The sequence below is a fragment of the Atheta coriaria genome, unplaced genomic scaffold, assembly GCF_025399875.1.
Source record: "Atheta coriaria isolate IRGN ID8LTWV9N9 unplaced genomic scaffold, Caltech_Dcor_3.1 hic_scaffold_5_pilon, whole genome shotgun sequence".
Taxonomy (NCBI): Eukaryota; Metazoa; Arthropoda; class Insecta; order Coleoptera; family Staphylinidae; genus Dalotia; species Dalotia coriaria.
In genome coordinates, this window is record NW_027045447.1 from 10,914,591 (window position 1) to 10,940,483 (window position 25,893).

Sequence of the window (25,893 nt, forward strand, 5' to 3'; positions counted from 1 at the left end):
AAATGAAAACATCTTTAGAATTGTTGTGACTTCAAAATGAATGAAACGACACTAAATAGAGGCAAACATATTCGTTTATATGGTTTAGCATACGAGAGAATAAGAGAACACAAATACACAGTGTTTCCTTTTAATTCATAAGAAAAAATTGCCAAGATAATTGATAATTTTTATCGACGATTTTCGATAACTAATATCTCTTAAACTAAAAGCGATAGCAACCCACCAATTGTTTATTATGAAAGATTGGAAAATTCTCTATCAGATAAAGATATAAAATAACTATATTTCTTACAGTAACAGGTCGAAAAACGCGGCCAAAAGTGCTAAAAAGTGACATTTTTCAATTTTTGCTAATTTTCTTCAATCGCGAATATCTCGTAAACTAAAAGAGATAATTAAGATCTGATCGCGGCGTTTTAATCTACGGACTATTCTCTATCAGATAGGATAGTTAAAACGAAAATCTGAGAGATGAAATTTTCATTCTTAAGAAAAAAATTGCCAAGGGGGGGTGCTTGATACTTTTTTTTGACGATTTTCAAAAATTAATATCTCTTAAACTAAAAGCGATAGCAACCCACCAATTGCTTATTATGAAAGATTGGAAAATTCTCTATCAGATAAAGATATAAAATAACTATATTTCTTACAGTAACGGGTCGAAAAACGCGACTAAAAGTGCTAAAAGTGACATTTTTCAATTTTTGCTCATTTTCTTCAATCGCGAATATCTCGTAAACTATAAGAGATAATTAAGATCTGATCGCGGCGTTTTAATCTACGGACTATTCTCTATCAGATAAGATAGTTAAAACGAAAATCTGAGAGATGAAATTTTCATTCTTAAGAAAAAAATTGCCAAGGGGGGGTGCTTGATACTTTTTTTTGACGATTTTCAAAAATTAATATCTCTTAAACTAAAAGCGATAGCAACCCACCAATTGCTTATTATGAAAGATTGGAAAATTCTCTATCAGATAAAGATATAAAACAACTATATTTCTTACAGTAACCGGTCGAAAAACGCGACTAAAAGTGCTAAAAAGTGACATTTTTCAATTTTTGCTCATTTTCTTCAATCGCGAATATCTCGTAAACTAAAAGAGATAATTAAGATCTGATCGCGGCGTTTTAATCTACGGACTATTCTCTATCAGATAGGATAGTTAAAACGAAAATCTGAGAGATGAAATTTTCATTCTTAAGAAAAAAATTGCCAAGGGGGGGTGCTTGATACTTTTTTTTGACGATTTTCAAAAATTAATATCTCTTAAACTAAAAGCGATAGCAACCCACCAATTGCTAATTATGAAAGATTGGAAAATTCTCTATCTGATAAAAATATAAAATAACTATATTTCTTAAAGTAACGGGTCGAAAAACGCGACTAAAAGTGCTAAAAAGTGACATTTCTCAATTTTTGCCCATTTCATTCAATCGCGATTATCTCGTAAACTAAAAGTGATAATTAAGATCTGATCGCAAAGTCTTAATCTACAAGCATAATCCGAAAAGAAAACATGCTTAACAAATATTTCAATATTTAGGATACAGTAATAATAAGAACCTGAAACAATCAAGTCTGCACAAGACGAAAATCGGGGTGCTTCCCTCTCCTTATCACAATGCCAGGCACTAAAAAATGGTCCTGCCTAAAAAAGTAATGCAAAAAAAAATTGAAGTTGACTCAGGTCTTCTCCCAAGAAAACAGCCTCCCTCATAATTGGCCCTTTGGTACCTAATAATGGCTACCCAAACCTAGATTCCCAAAATGAAAGAGTACTCACTACTTAAAGACATCCGGCGTTTCTAGCAATGCTGGGTGGACTATCCCTGGACCAAGGACCTAGTCCCAAGTGTGTCTCCCCTTCGGCTGTCACATACGCAGCAAAAAGCTTTGCGCATCCGCCAGTCAGAGGCACTCGAGACTACCCTCCGGTCCAGGTCATCACCACACCTACCTTATATCCGGCTCCTAGAAACTGGGATCCTACGACTAGTTTCTCAGGAGGAAGCGTCGATAATTTTATCCAAACTTGTGTCCAAACGCTGGTAGGTTGCTTGTAGTGGACTCACCCTCATATGCCCTCTTGGTATGGAATTTGAATGTCTTTGATGGTCTACAGTGTTTAACGAACACTTTAAGAGGCCGAGGCGGATTATTATTACACGATACTGATTCGGATTTTACTACACGCGGCACGCACTCGTTTTGTCGGAAATACGAAAAAAAAACTTGACTAAAGCGCACTATTGTCCTTCGATTCACCTTGGATTGAAGTCAGGGGACTTGGCCGCGAATTGATAAGAGTTTAAGTGAACCGCGACGCGACCCGCACTCGATGAGTTTTCGTTACACCTCTCCAGGTCAACCGATATTAGCGATAAATCTGCTGTATCTGCAAAGTAAATTAATATTATAGAGAAATGAGTGGGTCAGGATTAGTAGATCTATTACTTTGAATTGAATTTTTTTCTTGTTGGGATAACTTTTGAAAATGAAACTAAAATTTATCTTTGAATATAGGAATCCAATACAAACTAATGTAGTAAAAGTAATTTCAACAGAATAATGAGGATTTGTTATTAAAGGTATGAGGAGAATAATGGTCCAGAGAGAAAGAAGGTCCTGAAAACAAATAATAATTAATACATAACCGGTAATCGAACGCGCCCGAATTACAAACATTATCAACCAAAATCGAATATAAACCTGAAAGACAAGCAGAAAGAACAATCAATACATATTAAAAACATTTTTGATTTCTGAAAATAATAATAAAATAATAATTTGCGTTGGTATTACCTTCTCTCTGTTTTAACGCGCACTTCACTTCACTTCACTTCACTTTATTTTAAATAACTATTTGAATTGCTATAAAGTAGGGATATACCAAAAAAATACCATACGTGCACTAGAGAATTACCTGTAGATTAAGCATCTTCAATCCGTTCATTCCTATCTGTTGTAGTTTGCGAGATGTCCGCAATCGAAATATTGATCGAAGAAGCATTCTTTTAATAATCTACAAATATACAGTATTAATATACGAATAAAGTCAAAGGGTTCGAAATATTTAAATATTGTAAAATTTTACTTCGCGTGTCACTTTGTATAAGAATCTTAAAATATTTACATTTATAAAATACATCGCGTTTTGATCTTTTACTTATTGTATTATATTGCAACGAAGTAAAGATAGAAGAATGTGAAATGTAAACAAACAACTGATAACGCGCGCCGATCGCGCTCACCTTGCCAATGTAACAGAGGTCAGTGTAGCCGAACTACGTACGAATACATTGTATTTTAATACATGCAAAATATTATAATTTTCATTAAAATTAGTTAAAAATCAGTTTATAAGTCCGAAAGTATTAATTATGTGAAATTATACCTGTTACTGCAATTAGTACTGAGTTGCACTTGATCACAATAATATTCTGAAGATTACTTTTATTTTCAGTGATTTTAACGTTGAGCTGCGCGCTACACTCGAAGTGGTAACCGACTGTGAGACGCGTCACTGCGCGAAGCGTAATGCGCATCTCTGCCAGCGCAGTGCAAACGTTAAAATCAAAACATTCGAGTCTTGTTTTGTTTTCAACATTCGCACCGATTGAAAGACAGCCAATAAAAAAAGAGACCGTATTACTGATAAGACGCCGAGTCTCACGCAGAAACGCAGTGTATTCAAACAAACAAAACATCTATTCGCGTTTCTAAACAACCAGGCCGTAACATACAAAAATGAATGCCATGTTTGGTTCCGAAGTATGCATTTTTCTATTACGAACCACTAATTTGCGACTTATGAAGTATAAATTATGAGAGGTCTTACTTATTCCTACGATCTGTATTGAGTTGCACTTGATAACACTAATTTACTACGCATTAGTTTAATTTTCAGCAGTTTTTGGTGCAGAGATGCCTGTTGCACTGATCGCTGCAAAACTGAAAAACTAAATGACCGTTGAACGCTCGCGGCGCTAGTGTGCAAGGTCGCACTACTGACGCTACGAATTCAAAAACCTGCGCGCACGATGCGCAGACGAATTGTTTTAAAAGATTCAAAATTTTAAATTCCTGATACTATTTTCGCCTGATTCTCTCGCAGTGCAGTGTTCTAAAGGTTTCACTTCTACCGCGTGTGAACTGCACACATGATTTTATTTATTCTACAATACCTACTGGTGACACCATTTGAGGACTTCACTCTATTTCCACACTATATATTTAAGGGTTTGACTATTTTATTAACGCTAATTTGTAATTATTTTACGCGATGCTTGCATGCACTGTAATTAAGCGTTAAAAACAACATTTAATTAATTCCCGTTGCGTCAACGTTCTTATTACGCTGTCGTCGTCTGTAATTACGCCGCCGCGTTGTAAATCGAAAATGATAGACGTCGGTGTAACAGAGGTCAGTGTAGCCGAACTACGTACGAATACATTGTATTTTAATACATGCAAAATATTATAATTTTCATTAAAATTAGTTAAAAATCAGTTTATAAGTCCGAAAGTATTAATTATGTGAAATTATACCTGTTACTGCAATTAGTACTGAGTTGCACTTGATCACAATAATATTCTGAAGATTACTTTTATTTTCAGTGATTTTAACGTTGAGCTGCGCGCTACACTCGAAGTGGTAACCGACTGTGAGACGCGTCACTGCGCGAAGCGTAATGCGCATCTCTGCCAGCGCAGTGCAAACGTTAAAATCAAAACATTCGAGTCTTGTTTTGTTTTCAACATTCGCACCGATTGAAAGACAGCCAATAAAAAAAGAGACCGTATTACTGATAAGACGCCGAGTCTCACGCAGAAACGCAGTGTATTCAAACAAACAAAACATCTATTCGCGTTTCTAAACAACCAGGCCGTAACATACAAAAATGAATGCCATGTTTGGTTCCGAAGTATGCATTTTTCTATTACGAACCACTAATTTGCGACTTATGAAGTATAAATTATGAGAGGTCTTACTTATTCCTACGATCTGTATTGAGTTGCACTTGATAACACTAATTTACTACGCATTAGTTTAATTTTCAGCAGTTTTTGGTGCAGAGATGCCTGTTGCACTGATCGCTGCAAAACTGAAAAACTAAATGACCGTTGAACGCTCGCGGCGCTAGTGTGCAAGGTCGCACTACTGACGCTACGAATTCAAAAACCTGCGCGCACGATGCGCAGACGAATTGTTTTAAAAGATTCAAAATTTTAAATTCCTGATACTATTTTCGCCTGATTCTCTCGCAGTGCAGTGTTCTAAAGGTTTCACTTCTACCGCGTGTGAACTGCACACATGATTTTATTTATTCTACAATACCTACTGGTGACACCATTTGAGGACTTCACTCTATTTCCACACTATATATTTAAGGGTTTGACTATTTTATTAACGCTAATTTGTAATTATTTTACGCGATGCTTGCATGCACTGTAATTAAGCGTTAAAAACAACATTTAATTAATTCCCGTTGCGTCAACGTTCTTATTACGCTGTCGTCGTCTGTAATTACGCCGCCGCGTTGTAAATCGAAAATGATAGACGTCGGCATAGGTGATAGCTTGGCGGCTGAACGCTCACCATTGAAAGAATAACGAACGCTGAAGAAAATGAGATGCCAGCGGCAGGAAATAAGCGTCAAATGTTCCCCCTGCTGAAAAAAATGTTAAACGAATCTTCATTCAGTAAAAGCTCGCGTAAATTTTTAATGTTTTTTAATGTTTCACCACAAAAATGGTCGTTTGAAGGTAGCATGTTATTCTTGCGAGGGGTGAGGAAGTTAAGGGTTGATAAGGGTCAACCGGTGGTTGTCGCCGCATCCTCAATCGATGACGAGAAAGTAAACTTTACTTGCCTATCCCGAGGCCTAACGTTTTATATTCGTCGCGTGTGAAATAATGGCCATCGCTCATAGCCATTTTCCCTGGGGGTTGCAACCACTACTAGACTAGTGATGGGTCCAAAGGGGATAAGATATTGAATGGGTCTTCCTACTCCCTACTCAGGATCAATGACGTGGACTTTTTTGAGCATAAACTGAAGAAATTGACGAACAATCAAGCAAAACATTTTTTAAAGTTTTTGGAGGCAAAATTTGAATAAAAACGTTTTATGAGTAAAAAAATAAATTTATTTACTCAAAAGTGAATAAAACACTATTTTTGGTATGGTATGGACTCACTGTTGATTTGACACGGACGTCAAATGGATCTAAATCTAAAATTAAAGTTAGAGTTTGAAGCTCCAACTGAAATTACTCCTAAATCTGGGTCTGAAGTCAAGACTACAGCTAGACGTGTAAAGGTTTGAGGATCGACGGTTTGTCTGGTTGTCAGAACGGCGGACAAACATGTGGGCGGTATCTGATGTCCGCGTCTGATGGATGGATTTATTTATTAAACAATGTGATCCGGGAGAGGATAGCCGCTCCACCAGTACTAGCAGATACTGACTTTTGATATAACCAGCATTACTATCACATGAGCTCGTAATAAATAGCAACCAAACATGATATACACATTTGGAGTACGTGGATGTATGAGGTCGGTTTTGGATGGCATCGATGCAGGCGGGCATGCAGCGATGCAAAAGTCGTTACTTGCCGCCGCGACGTCAGTCAACCCTTTTGCTTTTGCTTTGGCCCGGGTGTAAAAGCAGGGTTGGCGCATATTATGCTCCCTCGCACACAGTCAGCCGTATCGTGGTGGTGTGCGATGTCGATAAATCACCGCCCTTTGCGCTCGCTTCCGTGGAAAACGAAAATGCACGCGCAAAAAGCGAGCGCGCGATGCATGTAAATGCAAAACTACCCCGGCCCGGGCGCCACTGACTTTGCAGGAATAACGAATTATTAAATTTATTACTTACGTTCCTGCAAAATGCATGCAAACACCAAAAACAAAACAAAAAACGTAAATATTTTACGTTATCAGTTGATAAATGTTAATTTCAATAAGATCAAAAATTAAACATTATAGAGGCTCGTGTGAATAACGCGGGTGGTGTAGCCTGTGGGGGATGATTTATTTACGCACCTGAAGTTTAAACGATTCGTCGAACGGCCGAAATTGCCCCTCTTAGTTAAACTAGTATTAATTGGGGTTGAATAATTATATTACGATGGCGGCGGCGCTGGCAGCGAGCGCGCCGCAATATAATGTCTTATAATTAATGGAGGCGTCTTTGAATTCGAGTGGCGGGGCACTTTCGTGCCGCCGCCGCTGACGCTGGCATGCATTGCGTTGGGAATGCGGCGCAAATCGCGTTGAAAAGTAAACTGCGCGCATAAATTATTTAATGCCAAGCGAACGATTTCGATAACCGAACAAAACCACCCAGCCATGCTTGGCGTCTTCATGTGTAATGTGAATTCGAACGCTTAAATATTCCAACATTTAAAGGAGTAACTATTCATTTGGAACGTACTCAAATTCAATTAATATTGATATCATTTTAGATGAAATAAAATTATTTATGTATCACGATTGGAAAATCATTGGAGGTGCTACTTAACAATTATTTAAATTTAATTTAATTGAAGTGTAATATCTGAGTAATAAAATTGTAATAAAATGAAAGACCTAGACATGTCTATTTGTCATGTTAGATAAACACCCACATGGTTAATCAAATACAATTGAACTGCCAATCCTCAATGGATTATTGTTGTATTATTCATTTAAATTTGTAAGACACTTCGCACAATTAAGTGCAAATAGCTTAATGCAATGTACATGCTCATTACGGCTTTACTGCTTTGCATGCAACCCGCTGCGTCACGCAATTGCATCGCTAATCGAGCGTGCTAAAAGTCGCAGAAAAATGTTTCCGCACGACGCGTATAATTAGTTACAATGGCCGAGATCTTTAAAAGCCTTGAAATTATCAACTGTAGGTTATAGAAACATCAATAAAAGAGATAAAAATTATTTTTAACTTTTTGCTCAAATTTAACAATATTTAAGATTTTATTATATACTAGCTTTAACCCGCGGCTTCGCTCGCGAATATCTAAAATAATGAAGTTGCTTCTGTACGCGTCTGTAGTCACAGAAGAAGTAACAATGAAGTAGAATGGCGGGAAGTTTAAAATGGCTGAAAGTATAGTCTATGGAAGTATAGTGTACAGTCTCCATAGTGTAGTCAATTGGATTTGATGTTGACGTAGCTGTCGGTAATACAGTGTGATAATACAGTGTGATGGTACTATAGTACTTAGGTTTGAGCTTCATTGCTGGAATGCTAGATGGCGTTAAAGTAGTCAATTAGCCAGATGCAGAGGTATTATTGGCAAAACAATTTCTTTATTTTATTTTAAAAATTATTTTTTTATAAAATAAAAAGTAGCCTATAACCATTCGGGGACCACAAAGAATATGTGTACAAATTTTCATGATGATCGGTTAAGTAGTTTTTGCGTGAAAGTGTATCAAACATCAGGACTTTCGCATTTATAATATTAGTAGGGATGTTATTGTAAGCCGAATATAAAAATAATATCAACATCAGTATAGAACAAGTACTTTATGTCAATTGCAATTTTATATAATTTTATACGGTTGATCAAAGAAGCAGATAGCAAAGGTGTGTCCCATATAAATAATCCGCAAGGAGTGTAGATTTACCTTGACTGAGTTTTCAGTATATATGCGAAATATACCGCTTGTAATAATTTTAATTCCCAATGAAACAAAGCACCACTTAAAATAGAAATATTCATTTAACTAAAAATAAATTAATATCCAGTTTACACATAAATTATTTCCTGAATTATTTTGATTGTTTAATTTTAATTTTATCTCCCGTATTGTCATACACGTACGTGTTGATGCTTTAATTGGATTGAAATAATTTTTAGATTATAATAAATATATTTTCAAAGCACAAACAAATTAATGGAAAATCAATAGAATTCATTTTCAGTTTTCATGATTCAATACGCTGTGATATTGATTTTTTATTCAATTATAATTACTACACGCTCGTTCTTCTATAATAATTATTTCGAGCGTTCCGAATTTAATTATTAATTAATATTCCGGTTGCGTCGTACCTATGTTAATTAATACGCTGTGTTTTATTAATAGATTTTCTGCCAAGGCACCTAGGCACAAATGAAATTTTGCAACGCAACAAAATTAAATCTAATTAATATGAAGTGTTTTTGGGTATTGTGTTAATTCGAGTTTATTTGAGTTGGAAAAGTTTAACTTTGAGTTTTCATGAGTTTTAAAAATGCAGATGTCTCGTGTGCAAAATCGCAATTTAAGAGTTTTCCACGCGCTTTTATTTTCCCATTTGCGAGCCGGAATGTGCGCTCGCAAGCAACGATTTCGAGTTCGTACGGGAAACGGTCGACATAGAGTCGTGCCAAGATGAAGAAAAAAGAAAACAAACCGGCCTTATTGCCATTCCCTTTAAGGTAATGATGTCGCAAACGTGCGCCGAATTCCGGATTATAATAATGCGACCACCTCGATAATAGCGAGCTTTGAAAGCTTTTGAGAAAAAAATATTTTTGTTTTTCAAAAATACGAAAAATCAAAAGAAGAAAAATAATTTTTTACCAACCATTTTTATAAAAGCCTTTACTAAGTTTAAGGCGCAACTAATGACTTCCAAAATGTTGTTGTGAAATTCTTTAAAAAACTTTCTAAAAAAGCACTACCAGTTTAGTTTTATTTTGTAACTTTCGGCTGCATAAACCTGCCGTTAGTGTTCGGCAAGTGTTCTTGTTAAAAGTGTAATAATGCCTGCTCATATTGATTCCATTTATATGTAAATTCTTTTTTCTTGTCGCCGCGTTCCGGCCGGCTGCCGCCGCCACAGAGGAGTTTATACGTTGATTTCGGTTCCGTTAAGTTGCCCTCATCCCCCGTTGGCGGCCCAGCGAAGCGCTGCATAAAGAGTTTGCCGCAAAACGCAGATTGCGTCCTCTTTTGCAACTTAATCAACGTCTTTTTTGCCGCTTGAGAGAGCCGCCCGCTCGCCAGATTGTCGGTTGTTTTTCTTTTCGGGACTCCGGCCGGATTCACTCGCATTTGGAAAAAATCGCTTTATTCAAAGCAGACGCCGGCGTTCCATTCAAAAAGATCATTGCTGCTGTGGGTATTGATGTGGAAAATAACAGGTGCTAATATATTTGCAAATTAATGCCAGGGGACAAAGTAACTAAATTCCAAACTTTCAAAAGCAAAAAATAATTTTTTTTATTGTAAACTAGCTGTTGCCCGCGACTTCGTTCCGGCAGTGTTTAATAAAAATGTAATTCGTTTTTACTCTCTTGTTCTAGACATACTCGTAGTAAGAGTCGATTCTATCAATAAGATTAGCAATTTTAATTTAAAGAAATTAATTATATAAAGTTTTGTCAATAATGCACTTCAGCGCGCCATCTCGAATTCAACTATTTAACTATAACTATGATTGAATCTCAATGTCAAATTTTATTCTATAGAAAAGAGCTGTTTTGAGGATTTTCCCGGCAATTATTCGAATTTTTCTCACCTTTTAAACCTTCCCTAGACCTCCACGAATAATTCAAGACCAAGATAAGATAAACCCGTTCAGCCGTTCTCGAGTTTTAGCGAGACTAACGAACAGCAATTTATTTTTCTATATATAGATATAAAATCATTGACATGTAATGCTTTAAATATATATTTTTACCTTGAACCTAAAGCATTCACGGTCAAAAGTGAACAAATAGTAATTAATATCATAATTATTGATAAATTACTGAAAGCCGTGACAATTTACAGCTATTTTATTTCACGACTTGATACAATCAATTAAAATTTTATTTCAATATGAACAACAATTTTGTATTTTGTTGTTAATATTATACAAACGGTAAACATTCACATAACCTAAATAGTTTATTATTGGTTTTCACATCGAATGTGTTTATCTATTTACGCATTTATGAATCAATCAGTAAACAACATTAACATTTTACGGTTTTCGCACGATTCGATTCATGATTCAGCTTTTTTTATTAGCCACGTAATATTTACACTAGATTTAGGTCACGTTTCGCAAAAGTCATTAAAATAGAAATTATTATTATTATCATAATTCCAATAAAAGAAGAAGAAAAAACGCAAACGTAATAAAACTTTATAATGCGCAATGTTTTTATTGTTATTATTGTATGCGTGTGAGAGATGACGAGCCTTGAATTGACTTGTCACTCTCAAGTCATGAGTGTGTTTATAGTGAAGCGACGCAGAAAAAAAAATGGCCTCTATAAAAGCCGCGACGCGGGCGCTTTCCGCTTTCCGCTCGTAAATCTTGCGTCCTTCGCGGCGCATTGAATTTAACGACGAACGGATATAGGCGCCGGAAATCTTTTATTAGCTTATTGTATTTCGGATATTTTTATGCATTTTGTATTAAATGTAAATTTGTATAGGTAGAAACGCTTTTTGTACTTATTTAAACCTAGAATTTTATAGATTTTCTCCAAAGATTCGATACAAAACAGAAATAAATAAAAATTTGGTTGCATATTGATATATTAATTAATTTTATACCAAGCTTATTTTTTGCTATACACTATACATTGTTTTCTTTGTTATTGTAATTGTTGTTTTCCTATTAAAAATTCTTCTATTAGATTAAATATTATGCGTGTTTTTCAACACTGAATACAAAAATATTCGTAAAATTCAAAATGCAGTGCTTGCAAGCGTTTTCATTTGATAAAAACTAGCTTTTGCGCCCGCGACTATGTGCGAGTAGAATCTACTAATGCCTAATTAATTACTTACCAATCATCATTCAAAATTTTATACCCTTGGTGTAATATTTTGCGCCAACCAGTTATTTTGGTAATTTGCTTTCCCTTGATCAAAAATTATTTTAAAATTTATAAACACTGATGGAGTGCTTTTTGCTTAAAAGCGTCATACGTAGTTTACGTCGTTAAAATTACATTTAGACACTAAACGATATCCTATTTCCTTCTCTAAAACATTATTTGCTTTTCTTTTCGGGACTCCGGCCGGATTCGCGCCGCATTTGGAAAAAAGTCTTTTTATTCAAAGCAGACGCCGGCGTTCCATTCAAAAGATCATTGCTGCTGCTGTGGGTATTGATGTGGAAAATAACAGGTGCTAATATATTTGCAAATTAATGCCAGGGGACAAAGTAACTAAATTCCAAACTTTCAAAAGCAAAAAATAATTTTTTTTATTGTAAACTAGCTGTTGCCCGCGACTTCGTTCCGGCAGTGTTTAATAAAAATGTAATTCGTTTTTACTCTCTTGTTCTAGACATACTCGTAGTAAGAGTCGATTCTATCAATAAGATTAGCAATTTTAATTTAAAGAAATTAATTATATAAAGTTTTGTCAATAATGCACTTCAGCGCGCCATCTCGAATTCAACTATTTAACTATAACTATGATTGAATCTCAATGTCAAATTTTATTCTATAGAAAAGAGCTGTTTTGAGGATTTTCCCGGCAATTATTCGAATTTTTCTCACCTTTTAAACCTTCCCTAGACCTCCACGAATAATTCAAGACCAAGATAAGATAAACCCGTTCAGCCGTTCTCGAGTTTTAGCGAGACTAACGAACAGCAATTTATTTTTCTATATATAGATAGATTAGATTTTTGTAAATATCTGCTTATTAAAAATGATATAAGACGTGAATACTTGTGACTTGTGAGAGGGTGAAATTTTGGTCGTGGTGTTCAAAGAACAGCAATAATTCTGCGAGCCGACACGAAGGTGCCGGGCCATAAATTAAATACAAGCGGCGCGGAACGCTTCGTGTTCTCTCCACGCAGCGTGTCGCAAACCACCCTCGCAAGACAGCAGAACCACCCCAAATCTACATCGCACATATTGAGCTGAACCCACAGATAGACATTAAATATTACTCTACGTAGAATCAAAAATACTTAAAAAATCTTAATCTTTATTCTCCATAATTATTAATTATTTTCGCTTTGTTTTTATTTAAATTATTCTGCTTGGGTGTAACTAAGAATAATGATCGTGAATAAGTTTTCAATTAGCATAGATGTGTATCGCCGCGCGCACAACTTGGGCAATTAGAAGAATTGCCGGCGAGTCACCTTGGGGGCTGCAGGTGGGCGTAATGAAAATCATTTTTCTTCTTTTCCGTTCTCGCGCACGTTTCCTTTCCTCGGCTGTATTTTTCATGTTTTATGTTGATTCTAATAAATGACGCCAACACTTTGATTGTAATAAATCTTAATGAATGTTTCAGCTCGTAATTAATCTCGGCGAGAAACAATCAAAAAGTGCAGCGCCGAATGTTTATTAAATTCGCGCAATAATTCAATCAGCCAAGTGAATTCCGGCTGTTATCATAAGACAGTCGACGGAGAATACGAATAGTATAGCAAGGTTTATGACCGGCAATGTCTTTCGACAGGCTTGCGGTTGTTAGGCGGCGCTGGTTCGAGTTGGGTCGCAACGCGAAGTGGCAATCTCTCATTGTTCTCGGCCTCGGCCTGTATTAAAGCCATTAGTCTTTGTGTTATGAGTCTTAGTTGCATCTCATTTGTCACAAATAGTGTTAGCGTTTAATGCATGCGAGCGCCGCCCGCCAGACCTCCGTGGCTCTAGGACCACCACCAGAGGCGGTTGTGCTGGCAGGCAAGACTTATAGTTCATTTTCGCATGCATGCGACGACGTGTTATTACATACTAGGGGATATAATATGAGAACATGTTACAGTGCTGCATTAAAGTTTATTTATAAGCAGAATATAATCAGCAAAAAAATAAAAAAAAAAAAAGCGAGAAAAATGAGTTTTTTTATGAAGAGTAAAATTAAGTAATGCACTTAAGTAAGGTTTTAATAAATCCAACCCTGTTTACGATTGTATCCTCTTCATATGTTGTAATATACTAAATGTTTTATTAAATTTTTATTAAAATTCTTTGAGTTTTGATAAGGAAAAACAAAATTAAGAAAATTTTTCGTTTTTTCTTCTTTTTTGCGTAGAATTTTTGTAAAAAAAATTATGTAACACCCTGTATAGCTAACCTCTTCTGGTTTCCACACAAGCACAATTTAAATGCGCATTATGCGCACATGCTATTGGGAGCGCTCTGTTCTCGTCGTGACGGTCGTAGTTCTCGTGTGGGTCGACATTAAAGTTCGCGTTGTTTGCTCGCAAAGTGCATGTTCATTTATGTGCGAGCGGATGCAATTTGCCGCTCGCTCGGCAGTACGTAATTTACAATTTCTCGAGCCCCACAAGCACCGGCATAGACAATTTTTATCGAACTGAAATACTTAACTGATCTACAACCATGGACCTAGTCAACGTGTTTTTCATGTTTTTATTGTTATATTGACCACGTGAATAAAGTAAGACATAGCATACAGGGTGGAGAAAATGCAGACGCCTGGATCTATCCATCAATTTAGCAAGCGTCGCCGCGGTCGTATATTAATCACGTTGAAATATGGCTTTGCGGATAAAAGTGGCGGTTCCACGGCGTCTTTTTGCGTTCGTTCGTCCGTTGTGCGCGCAGTTCCTTCTGTCGGCTTTATTTTAGCCGTGGTGGAGGCGCCGGGCGCAGAAGGAATATAGACGTGCGCGGCGAAATGTGACGAGGTGCCACATGGACGAACACGACTTTGACGCGCACCGCCGGTAATCATGCACCGGGGAGTATAAGTTATGAAAAATGCAAAGTGCGCGCCAACCCTCTAACGTCAAGTTTAAAGTTACTTTTAATAGAAACGAGAATAGAAACGTATTTTGCAGGTATAATGAGATACAAAAAATAGCAGCTTTGTTTTCAAGGGTGAGAGAGATTGATGATTACGAGGATAGAATTTCTGTGAAATGCAAAAAACATTCAAATATTTTTAGGATAAAAATTGATGTTTTTTTTTTGTGTGCAATAACTCAGCGACTATCAAAGATACTTACCCAGTGCTGGTATTTTAATGGTAATGATATGGTTTGAAAGGCTTTTTAATACACTAGGTATGACATGACGAATCGCATAATGATTGCTAGTTAAACGAGCCAGAAACGTGCTGGAAGCGCTTTTTTTCGTCGGTGCCCTTTTTATCGGTATCTTTATTACATTTTCATGAAGTATAAGAACGCTGATGTATTCAGTTATTCCAATTCCCTTCGCATATGCGTTCCACCGCCGCTCATTCCGGCGCTGGAGCGTCGTTTCCCTTTGAGCGCATCGCTAAAGAAATCGATATATTTTTATTGCGTTACCGCGCGCGCCACCCTCGCCGCCGACGTTTACACTCGTGCCTGCGACGTGTATAAATAAATATTTTTTCGGGGACATCGGCAAGGTGCCGTTATTGGGCGCGCTTAACGCTGTTTGCGCACGTCCGCCCGACGACATAATAGTCGACATTCGACGAGCGAAGAGAAAAAATAAATAAACGACGAGCACGAACGGAATGGCATCCGGTGCGCGGAAGTTATGATTCGAGTTCGTATATTTTTTACCTGTATTTATCCCAATATTATTCCTGAATGTGCGAAACATCCCAAAACTCGTCTTCATCATTTCAGGTAAACTTCGTTTAAATTGAGCCGGAAGTTTTGGCATTCCAGCGACGGTGACAATGATGCCCACTTTCGGTGGCGATCATATTTCATTAAAACTTTTATTTGCCCTTTGCGTGCATCCTGGTGGTGAAATTTGATAATAGGTAAAACGACTTAGGCGGCTATTCTTGGATTGGTTTTATGGGAAAAGTTTTAATACGCAGGGAGACGGTCACAAATCAAAAAATTATTTTATATTTCACCTGAAATAATGAAAGTTTTTTATTTTTGTTTTGTTTATGTTGTGTATGCATTGAAGTCGAGAGATTATTGTTTGGCGTATCGGCAAACAATGAAACAAATCGTCGAACGGGCGACGCAACACGGCATTCATTACGAGCGCTCTGGGGGACGGCGGGAAGCGCCGACAATATTCGAAAATGAATGGCGGTTTAAGTTTGATTTGGTCAATGCGCAATCAAGCGCCGCAGCTATAAAAACGCAAATTGCGCTCGCGCGACCCCAAAACGCTCGCGCAATTTATAAAACTCCCGAACCGTTATCGCGCGCGGGTCCTGCGCACCCTATCTACAGTCACATTTATTTCGCCCAGTTTGCCGTTTGATCGAAGACTCGGATAAGGGCCATTTCGCTACCAAACGATACAGAAAAACGAAACGAAAATATCAAAAGCGCAATAAATTACTCAATTTTCAAAACAAACACATTTTACAACGTTTTATTTTTTAAATATAAAACTTTTGTTGAAAGAACAAACATATCGAAATTGCATTGTGCCCAAATAAAATGCCGTTGGCAGAACTCAGACTGGCGTTCGGTGTTATTGCAATGTCCACTACTTTCGAGATACGTTGGAGAATTGTCCGAGAAATGGACGAACGCAATCGCAAACATTCGCAACCCTCGCTTGCCAACATTGCCAAAGTTGTAATCTTGAATAAGATGCTGACATGACAGATCAGAACAGTTCTACACAGCACAAAGTCACATTGTCATCAAGTTCTAGTCGCCCCTCTATCCAAACTCTAGTTGATGTTATTCGCAAAAGGTGTAAACTTACTCAACTTATGACTTGTGTTATCATTATTAGCAAAAGTTGAAATTTACTGCGTCGTAATTCACCAAATGATCGTCGCATTTTAACTCTCCACTATTAACATAAAATTCCAATAACGTTTTTGACAGCAATTAGCGACACAAAAAAGATTTACGATCATTATTTATGATTGTGTTTTGGTGCACGGCTCTATTTTTGTATTCCGTTTTCTGTTTGTGTTTTCATTTGTTTTAGTAATATCGGAAGCTGCTTGTTTTTTATACGTCACGTTGTTGTTGTAATGTTTTCGAAAAAGGGCAGCGTTCTATTTTATGCGCACACAATGCGTAATGCATGTTTGGACAAATTTCAATTGTTTGATGTGTCGCCTATGTTTTCGTAAACTACGACTATTCCAGCACAATACAAACAGGACAGGCGAGACGTGTCCGACAAACAGGACAATTATTCTGAAATATTACCGATTTATCGACGTTTACAAAAAAGGAAATCCATGGAAAAATAATAGACACTTAATAATAATTGGATCCACTGGTTATGTATATTTTTGATTGTTTTAACAAAGTAAAACTTAAAAAAATCCCAAAAAAAATTTTTTGTTGCTCAATTGAAGCAATAATTATATTAAAAATATTTTGGTAATGATTTTATAACGTTAAAAACTCATTTCCTTACAAAAAGTTGTCCATGTTGTAAAATGACGGAAAAGCATTAATGAAAAAGGAAATTAAGAATTCAGCGTCGATTGGTGCAACGTAGAGTCACAAAATTTAATAATATATTCCGTAAACGAGGTGGCACCGCCAGACCGGGGCGAAATATCGTTTAATTTCCACGTTTTATAATCTAAAACCCATCGATTCGCTGCGAGCAAACACGTCGCAATAAAAACAGCGAACGTGGCGCCCGCAAACTGCACATTATGATTAATGCACTCGGTTCACACAATATTTTGCATATTTATCATAATTACATATCCATCATGTTCGTGCCTTCGTAGATGAGCTATCTTTGTGCATAAAGAAATAAAAATTACGTTTGAACGGAAATTACTTTGTTTAACATGTAATCGGACAAAGTACGAGTAAGTACATACATGCAGTTAACTTTTAAATTGATGTGATCATAAATTAAAGTATTTTGAATTAATAAATATTTTATTTGTTTCTGCATTCAAGCAGAACGTTTTCAGTTACTGATTGTTTAAAAATAAAAGTCAAACATACACAATCTTTGCTTCTATCTACATATATAAAAATGAATTGCTGTTCGTTAGTGTCGCTAAAACTCGAGAACGGCTGAACGGATTTATCTTATCTTGGTCTTGAATTATTCGTGGAGGTCTAGGGAAGGTTTAAAAGGTGAGAAAAATTCGAATAATAGCCGGGAAAATCCTCAGAACAGCTCTTTTCTATAGAATAAAATTTGACATTGAGATTCAATCATAGTTATAGTTAAATAGTTGAATTCGAGATGGCGCGCTGAAGTGCATTATTGACAAAACTTTATATAATTAATTTCTTTAAATTAAAATTGCTAATCTTATTGATAGAATTGACTCTTACTACGAGTATGTCTAGAACAAGTGAGTAAAAACGAATTACATTTTTATTAAACACTGCCGGAACGAAGTCGCGGGCAACAGCTAGTTCGCAATAAATTGATTTTACGCTTATTTTGCAATCGTTTCTTTATCTCAAACATAAAATTTACATTCTGCAACAATGAATCATCCGGTTTTACAGATACGAAACAATTTGTTAGTTGGCAGATAGATATAATAGTAAAGTGTTTGTAATGTTTAATAATTTTGAATTTACGAAGGCGAAATTGTCTTGCCACATGATAACCATGCGGAAAATTTAATCAGACTCAAATAGGCGTGAAAGCGAATTAGAACGAGCAAGTTGCCGACGCAAATACCACCCGAAAGAACGTAATTAAAAGATATTTTATATTTTAAAGCGCTGTGTGCTCGCACCTACATCGTTGCGCCGTTAATTAAATTCTACGCGAAGCGTTTTCCTTCTGGCGTCGTGCGAAAACCTTTGCTTCATTCTCATTTTCACGTGCTTTTTGGAGAATGTATGCTCGGGGAAGCATTAGCGGAATATTAGAAGAAACGCTCGAATGATAAAACGCTCTTGCGAATCATCTTGATTTATAATTTTAATATAAACTGGCTGAAGGCATGTTCAGAGGAAATAGGCATAGGCTATAGTCTTGGGCTAGAGATTAATTATTTTAATTAAAACTTTCAAAAATAAAAATAAAGCAAAGCAATCAAAACGATTTCTGATGTTTTATAAGTCAATCGAGCGAAACAAATGTTTCTGGCGACACAAATTGGTCTGTCGTCTTCGATTTACCCCAGAATATCATAACTTCCGGTCTACTGAACACAAATCCCAGCCCTATTTCTCTACCCTTATAAATTAAATCAACTTATAAGTATTTATTTTATTTTTTCAGTAAAAGATGTTAGTTCATCTGCTGGTCCAGTGTTTATCAATCCGGAAAACCAAGTAAAACCAACTCAGGTTGCAGCAGCAGCTCCTGGCTCCCTCGTTACTCAAACCGTTTATGGCTTTCTCGATTTTACAACAACCATCGGCAACACGGTTATGGTCTTCTCGCCGCAAAGTGCAGCACCCGCTGCACCCCAACCAACTGAAGGTACTTTCATCCGCAATTGCAATCGTAATTTTAGCTTCATAAATTTACGTCATGTTTTTCACTTTCCAATCAACTCGCTTCCTGCTGCTTGATACTTCCGTTTTACTACTCGATGTTTATTTTATACACTTATGCAGATATCCGGCGTGTTATAGCGTCATAAATTATAATTTGTTGCAGATGCTGTTCCAGTGCCGGAACAAATCGCCGCGCAACCGACTAGCGTCATCGAAACCAAACCCGCACCCTCGGTGAGTGTCGTAACACAAGTTGCTGAAATCCCGGATGTCATAAAACCCAGCAAAACCGAGAAAAACGAGAAAAAATCAAGCGGGATAAGTAAAAAATTGTCATCGGTTGTGCATATTGTGGAATCCAACCAACCAGAAATCAAACCAATTGTGAATGTTATTGAAGGTGTATCAAGTGCGGTTTCTATCCAAGAAGAACCCAAAGCAGCTCCTGCATTTATTCCAGCTCAAGCGTCTAAAATTGAACCAAAACAAAATATTATTACTAAAGTTGAAGTTGTTACTGACGAAGCTACTGCCCAACCAGAAACCCCAATAGTTTCCAGTCATGTTGAAGTCCATGAAGAATCATCAACTGTCCAACCAACTTTTTCAAGCGTAGTGGAAATACAGGAGGCAGAAGAGCCAGCGGTAATTTTAGGTAACAACATTGGAGAACCTGAATATGATTTCCTTTCAAGACAACCATCGGAAGTTGTTGAAGAGACTTACAAGGTCATTAATCTCAAACCCAGTGTAAAATCACATGGTAAAACAGAGCTTCTACACTAAAGAACAAAGGACACAGCGGTGCTACAAAACGATCAGATTCTCAACATCCCACTGGATTGGTCACTAAATTAGGTGGGACGGTTGTAAAGGATGGTGTTACAACTGTACATGAAACCAGTGTTATTGGTACATATATTTCTGGGAAATATGCACAGGTTCTTCAAAGTACTTCGCATATTTATAATGCTAAACAGAAGATTAATCCGTCACCAACTCTGAGAATTCTAAAAACGGCTGCACCTGCTCTGGGTAAGAAAAATAGACACTTGGAACCCACCCCAGCTGCTTCCATCAACGAGGAAAGTCTTCTGGTAGCGGAGGTTACTCAAAACGCCATCAAACCGACAAGGAAACCAGCTAGTTCTGGTAGTTTTAAGCGGTTTAAGAATAGGTCCCAGGAGTATGAAGAGTATGAAAATGATAGTAGTTCCCAAGAGAAAAAGACTCTTAGGAATCGTCAGCAGAGTGGCATCCATGCGCAATCTCGAAGTTTCAAGTAAGTTTTAATAATTTTCAAATCTTTCTATACAGTTTGTTGGAATTGTTTCTGGTCTTTTTACTAAATTTTTCTTGGTTTGCATTTTAAACTGTATTTCTTCTTTCTGGTTGTGAGTAGCACTAATACACTTCTGTAAATATAATATTAGACAGCACCACACCCCACAACAACACTCCAACCACAACAACAACAACAACAACTCTTCTTCCAACAAGAAATTCGGCCGGAACAAGTCTCAAATATCCACTGTGTCTGTATCTAGTGAGCAGCCGCCAGTGGCAAGCAAGAGGTACAACTCGCGTCGGAACAAGCAGCAATCGCGTGCTACAAGTACAGCAGCTCCAGACAACGGAGGCGGCTTTACGCGTCGTGGATACAAGCCGAAAGTCCAAGCGTCTACTGTTGACAGTGGCTCTGCTTCCTCCAGTCTCTATAAGTTTAAACTGAACAGGTCTCCGGGCCGCTGGCAATACAAGACTACTCCCAAACCGCGCGTCACCATCCGGAAGGTCAACGACGACGACGCCAACGATGCAGTGACCCCGCCGCCATTGCAGGAAGTTTCGCCATCCCTGAATGACCTGGTTACTCCTCAAGCGAGGTCAGATGATGTCGACGGTCTCGTAGGTTCTGAATCCGTTGCTTCTATTGTGGATGATGAAAGCTCCACTGAAAACAAACTAGACACTCCATTCCCGTTGGAAACAATTAAAGTGGAGATTTCGACTCCTCCGGATTTCAAAGATATCTACTATGAAATTGCAACGATTAAATCACCGTACACCTTCCAGGTTAGTGTCTTTATCCTATTATTAAGTGACGTAAATGATCGAGGTGAGGATAGAATTAATTTTGTGTTCCATGTTAGGTCGGAAGTGTTAAGAACACACGTTACATCACGGTGACATCTACATTTGAAAAGAGCTTGGAGGCGACAAGCGAAGCGACGATTGGCGCTACGGCTACCGAACCTTTAACAGAAAATATACTCGCGACGGCGAGCAACTACGACAAGGATAACAATTTCCTTGACTCTAGCATTGCGACCCTTCCGCCCCTCTACTTGGCATCCGACATGGAGACTCCGCCATTGGAAACCCTCACTGATACCTTCAGCACAACCCAAACGATGTTAAAGACGCATATCCTGCCTGTCATACGAGGTGGCAACGACACAAGTAGCTACACTCTCGTTCAGACTTACCTTGTCACTCGGTTAGTGACAGCGACAAAGACTTTACCACCAATGGAGGCCTACCATTTTAACCCTAGTAAAACTCTGAATGAATTTAATAGTCATTTGGATGAAGCAGGTTCAGAACTTCATCTGGAGCTTGAATTTGGTGACCAGAATGAGCAAGATGATGGAACACCTAAGAGAATTCTTCCAGGTGATTTGGATCTTGCTAATATAGGTTCTGATTTTGATTTGTCATCAGTAGACAAGTCTAGGATTCCTGATGGGCTTAAACTGCGTAAACCTCAACCTCCCACAACACCTAAACCTCAATTCCCTGATGTTATACAGACACCAAATTTAAGTCCTGAACAACTTCAACAACTAGCGCTTCTTAGGTTGTTGAACCCTCAAGCTGCTCCACCTCAAGGCCAAGTTATCACCGCTTCCAAACCAGTCGTCAAAGTTGAAACCGTTTATGAATCCCACGTCATTCCAGTTGTAAACGGCCAGAATACAATTCTCAGCACATTGTCGAAAATTGTCGGAACTGTTACAAAAACTGACTATGAATACGTAACCAGTACACTGCCAAGCATTCCCAACTTACCCATTCCACCACCGGTAAATCCACTCTTCCCACAACAACAACCTCAATTCGCTGTTACATCATCTCCGGTGGTTCAGACTGCGATTGTAACACAAACGCAAAGCAAAATTTTAAAATTGACCTTTGGTGCAAAAACAGCTTATACAACCATCTTCTCAACGAAAGTAGTGCCTACTTTACTCACCAGTTATATGACAGCATCAGTTGCAGTTCAACCGACGGCAGCATTCCCAGGATTCTTCCCAGCACCATACGGTCCATTCCCATACGTGGGTTAAACAAAATCGCGCGAAATTGAAAAACGGTGCAAAATTTTAAAGTGAATGATCAAGGACAGTCAATTTGATCGTGTGCAATATGTATTATATTATATTTCGATTGTCGAACGCACAGCAACATCTTTCTTGTAAATAAATCCATCGACGAAATTCATCAATTAGTTAAGCAACGAATTTAATTATAAGAGTGTAGATTAAATACGTAGAATAATAAGAAACATTTCATGTAAGTAATAATTCTATTCTTTGATTTCTTTACGAGTAGATATCTTCGAATTTGAATTTCTGGCCCAGACGTGTCACGTCTAATCATATTGTAATTGTAATTTTTTGTATTATACATTATTGTAATATAAATAATAAATTATGGTTATTAATCATTTGCAGGTTGATTTTTATTAAATTTTGATTTTTTTATTTTAAACTAGCTGTTGCCCGCGACTTCGTTCCGGCAGTGTTTAATAACAATGTAATTCGTTTTTACTCTCTTGTTCTAGACATACTCGTAGTAAGAGTCAATTCTATCAATAAGATTAACAATTTTAATTTAAAGAAATTAACTGTATAAAGTTTTGTCAATCTGCCATCTCGAATTCAACTATTTAACTATAACTATGATTGAATCTCAATGTCAAATTTTATTCTATAGAAAAGAGCTGTTTTGAGGATTTTCCCGGCAATTATTCGAATTTTTCTCACCTTTAAAACCTTCCCTAGACCTCCACGAATAATTCAAGACCATGATAAGATAAATCCATTCAGCCGTTCTCGAGTTTTAGCGAGACTAACGAACAGCAATTCATTTTTATATATATAGATTTTTTAACGATGTAGAAATATATTTCTTATAAGAGTTCTGTAACGGAAGAATTTTATGAAAATATCTCATATTCTAACGTCTGATCACATGATATTGCGATACGTTTATATGCGAGAGGTAAAACGACCCGAGGAGGCGGCCAAAGGTGTCATAAATGGAAATAGGCAAAGATATAGAGAGGCAGTGAGTGAGTGAGTCAAAATCAATACCAGAGTCAGCGCCTCCGCCATCTAGATACATGTAACGATCTGGAAAAACGATGCTAATTTATCACAACCTCTATTCTTGATGCATGCACTCTGAATGCAGAAATGTTGAAAATCTAACCGCTGTAATAATTAATAATTACAATACAAGTGTGTATAACTCTTCCGACACTCTAATTAAAAAGCAAAATGTGTTTGGTTCCAGCCCAGCCACATTCGGCTTAAATAAATAATGCCTGATATCCAGCCATGCGATGCTGAAACTGAAGTTTGTTTTGAACGTTCAACTTTATTAGTTGCGAGTTTCCAGCTTTGCGCTTTTGAGCTTTGAGTTTTGATATTCGAGCGCGTTTGACACAATGCGGGTGGGAATTAGTTGCGAGTGAAACAAAGTTGTTTGCTTTTAAGCGAATGCTAATTAAAACGGACTCAATGTGGTATTAAGAATAACTGAAACAATTCGAATGCAAAGATATTTTGGTCATCTAAATCATTCCTACTGCGCATGCGCAGTAAATATATTTTCACAAAATAATTTCTTTTTCTTTTTTTGCGTTTTTACGTACTTTAATGTAGAAGCCAACATATCGGGATTGTGTGTTCTCCCAGGGTGCAATTTTCATTGATTACTTATCAGATTTATGTAATACGTACGTTATCTTCGTTGGAAGTTATTAAATTCTGCTGGTTTCCAAACGGCAGCGACCAACACAGCGCAAACCGACGAAATAATATCGTACGACAGGAGCTTTTTTCTTATTTCGTTTCGTTTTCATTTTCTCTTATTTCTACCCGCATTGCGTTGGCTGGGGCATCTTTGAACAAATCTGGAAATCTCAAAAACCCGCAAAAATCCACCAAGATCTCTAATGATTACATCATAAAATTGTACGATGTTAGAGAAAGAGATGCTTTCCTTAGAACCCGAAGCTTTTCAAGCTTCGTTAGAACATCACGCAGTTGTGATACACATTTATCGGGTAATAAATACAATAAACAAACCGTTTCCTATTAAATGCACCATTCAATAGTCTGATAATTAAAAGCAGCAAAAATTGACATCTCAATTGACAGCTGGACAATATAATATATTCATTTGAATGATTTAGAACTTAATGCTTTCGGGAACGGGCATGATTGGGATGAATGGAGTGAGGGTGGATTGTGCACTCGCTCGAATTAAATGAAGAATGATCGCCGCCCGTTTCCGGCGTCCTTTATGGCGCCGATATTGTTATTGTTGTACGCGTCCGTCGCGGCACAAAACGGCATTGACAAATGACGCTTCGGCGGTCACTTTTAAATTAGATGTGCACACGTGACGCTGCGTCGACTCGCCAATAAATATGAATGCAATATGTTTATTTACTGTTATAATAACATCATTCATTTATTTAAATTTTGCCATTTTCTCCCGCAATAAATTAATGAAAAATACTGTTATTTCGAATTATTTGATTTTATTTTATCTTGTATTGTTTACTAGCTTTAACCCGCGGTTTCGCTCGCGAATATCTAAAGTAATGAAGTTGTTTCCGTACGCGTCTGTGGTAGCCTGAGAAGAAGTAAATAAATGAAGGAACTATGGAAGCTTAAATGGCTGTTATGTCTATAAAGTATAGTGTACAGTCTCCATAGTAAATACCGATTTGATGCGTAGCCGTTTGTAATAATATGTGATAATACAGTGTGATGGTACTATAGTACTTAGGTTTGAGCTTTCAGCTGCTGGAATGCTAGATGGCGTTAAAGTAGTCAAATAGCTAGGATGTAGAGGTATTACGGCAAACAATTTCCTTTTATTTTATTTAAAAATAATTTTTATTAAATAAAAAAGTAGCCTATAAACTATTCGGGACTCACTAAGCATCATGTGTACAAATTTTCATGATGATCGGTTAAGTAGTTTTGCGTGAAAGTGTAACAAACATCAGACTTTCGCATTTAAAATATAAGTAGTGATAAATCCTAAAATTTTGTCGAAAGCCAACTTGCTACAGCAAATTGAGACCTGGGAATAACCACAAACTTGGATACTTTGATATTAATTGCAATTTGAAAGTGCGGAAGTGCTGCATCTTGATTTCGTGCGTCTTACCAGTGTGAATTTATATACGAAAGGAAACAAGATGGCCGGACGTGGAAAAGGCGAGGAGCGTCTTAGCAATCAGATCGAGACGGTCAAGTACTTCATGCTGTTT

The 25,893-nt window shown here is 37.1% G+C and overlaps 1 protein-coding gene and 1 long non-coding RNA gene across 3 annotated transcripts in view; one reads left to right on the top strand and one right to left on the bottom strand.

The window, feature by feature from the left end:
* The window catches only part of LOC135793009 (uncharacterized), a 106,666-nt gene extending 102,713 nt beyond the window's left edge, over positions 1–3,953 (bottom strand). Inside the window, exons 1-2 of one of the 2 annotated variants that reach the window (XR_010548510.1) lie at positions 3,846–3,953; positions 2,931–3,029 (exon numbers count right to left, since the gene is read on the bottom strand). This is a non-coding gene — a long non-coding RNA (uncharacterized lncRNA). Of the gene's footprint in view, positions 1–2,930; positions 3,030–3,401; positions 3,528–3,845 lie in introns of those variants that run through there. The other variant, XR_010548511.1, reaches the window with a different exon arrangement.
* Positions 1–23,046, top strand: part of LOC135793005 (uncharacterized) — a 61,257-nt gene extending 38,211 nt beyond the window's left edge. The window contains 5 exon segments of the mRNA XM_065303844.1: positions 19,096–19,299; positions 19,480–20,082; positions 20,085–20,598; positions 20,750–21,392; positions 21,470–23,046. Coding sequence (XP_065159916.1) covers positions 19,096–19,299; positions 19,480–20,082; positions 20,085–20,598; positions 20,750–21,392; positions 21,470–22,666 — 3,161 coding nt within the window. The 3' untranslated portion in view covers positions 22,667–23,046.
* The last annotated feature ends 2,847 nt before the right edge of the window (positions 23,047–25,893 follow it).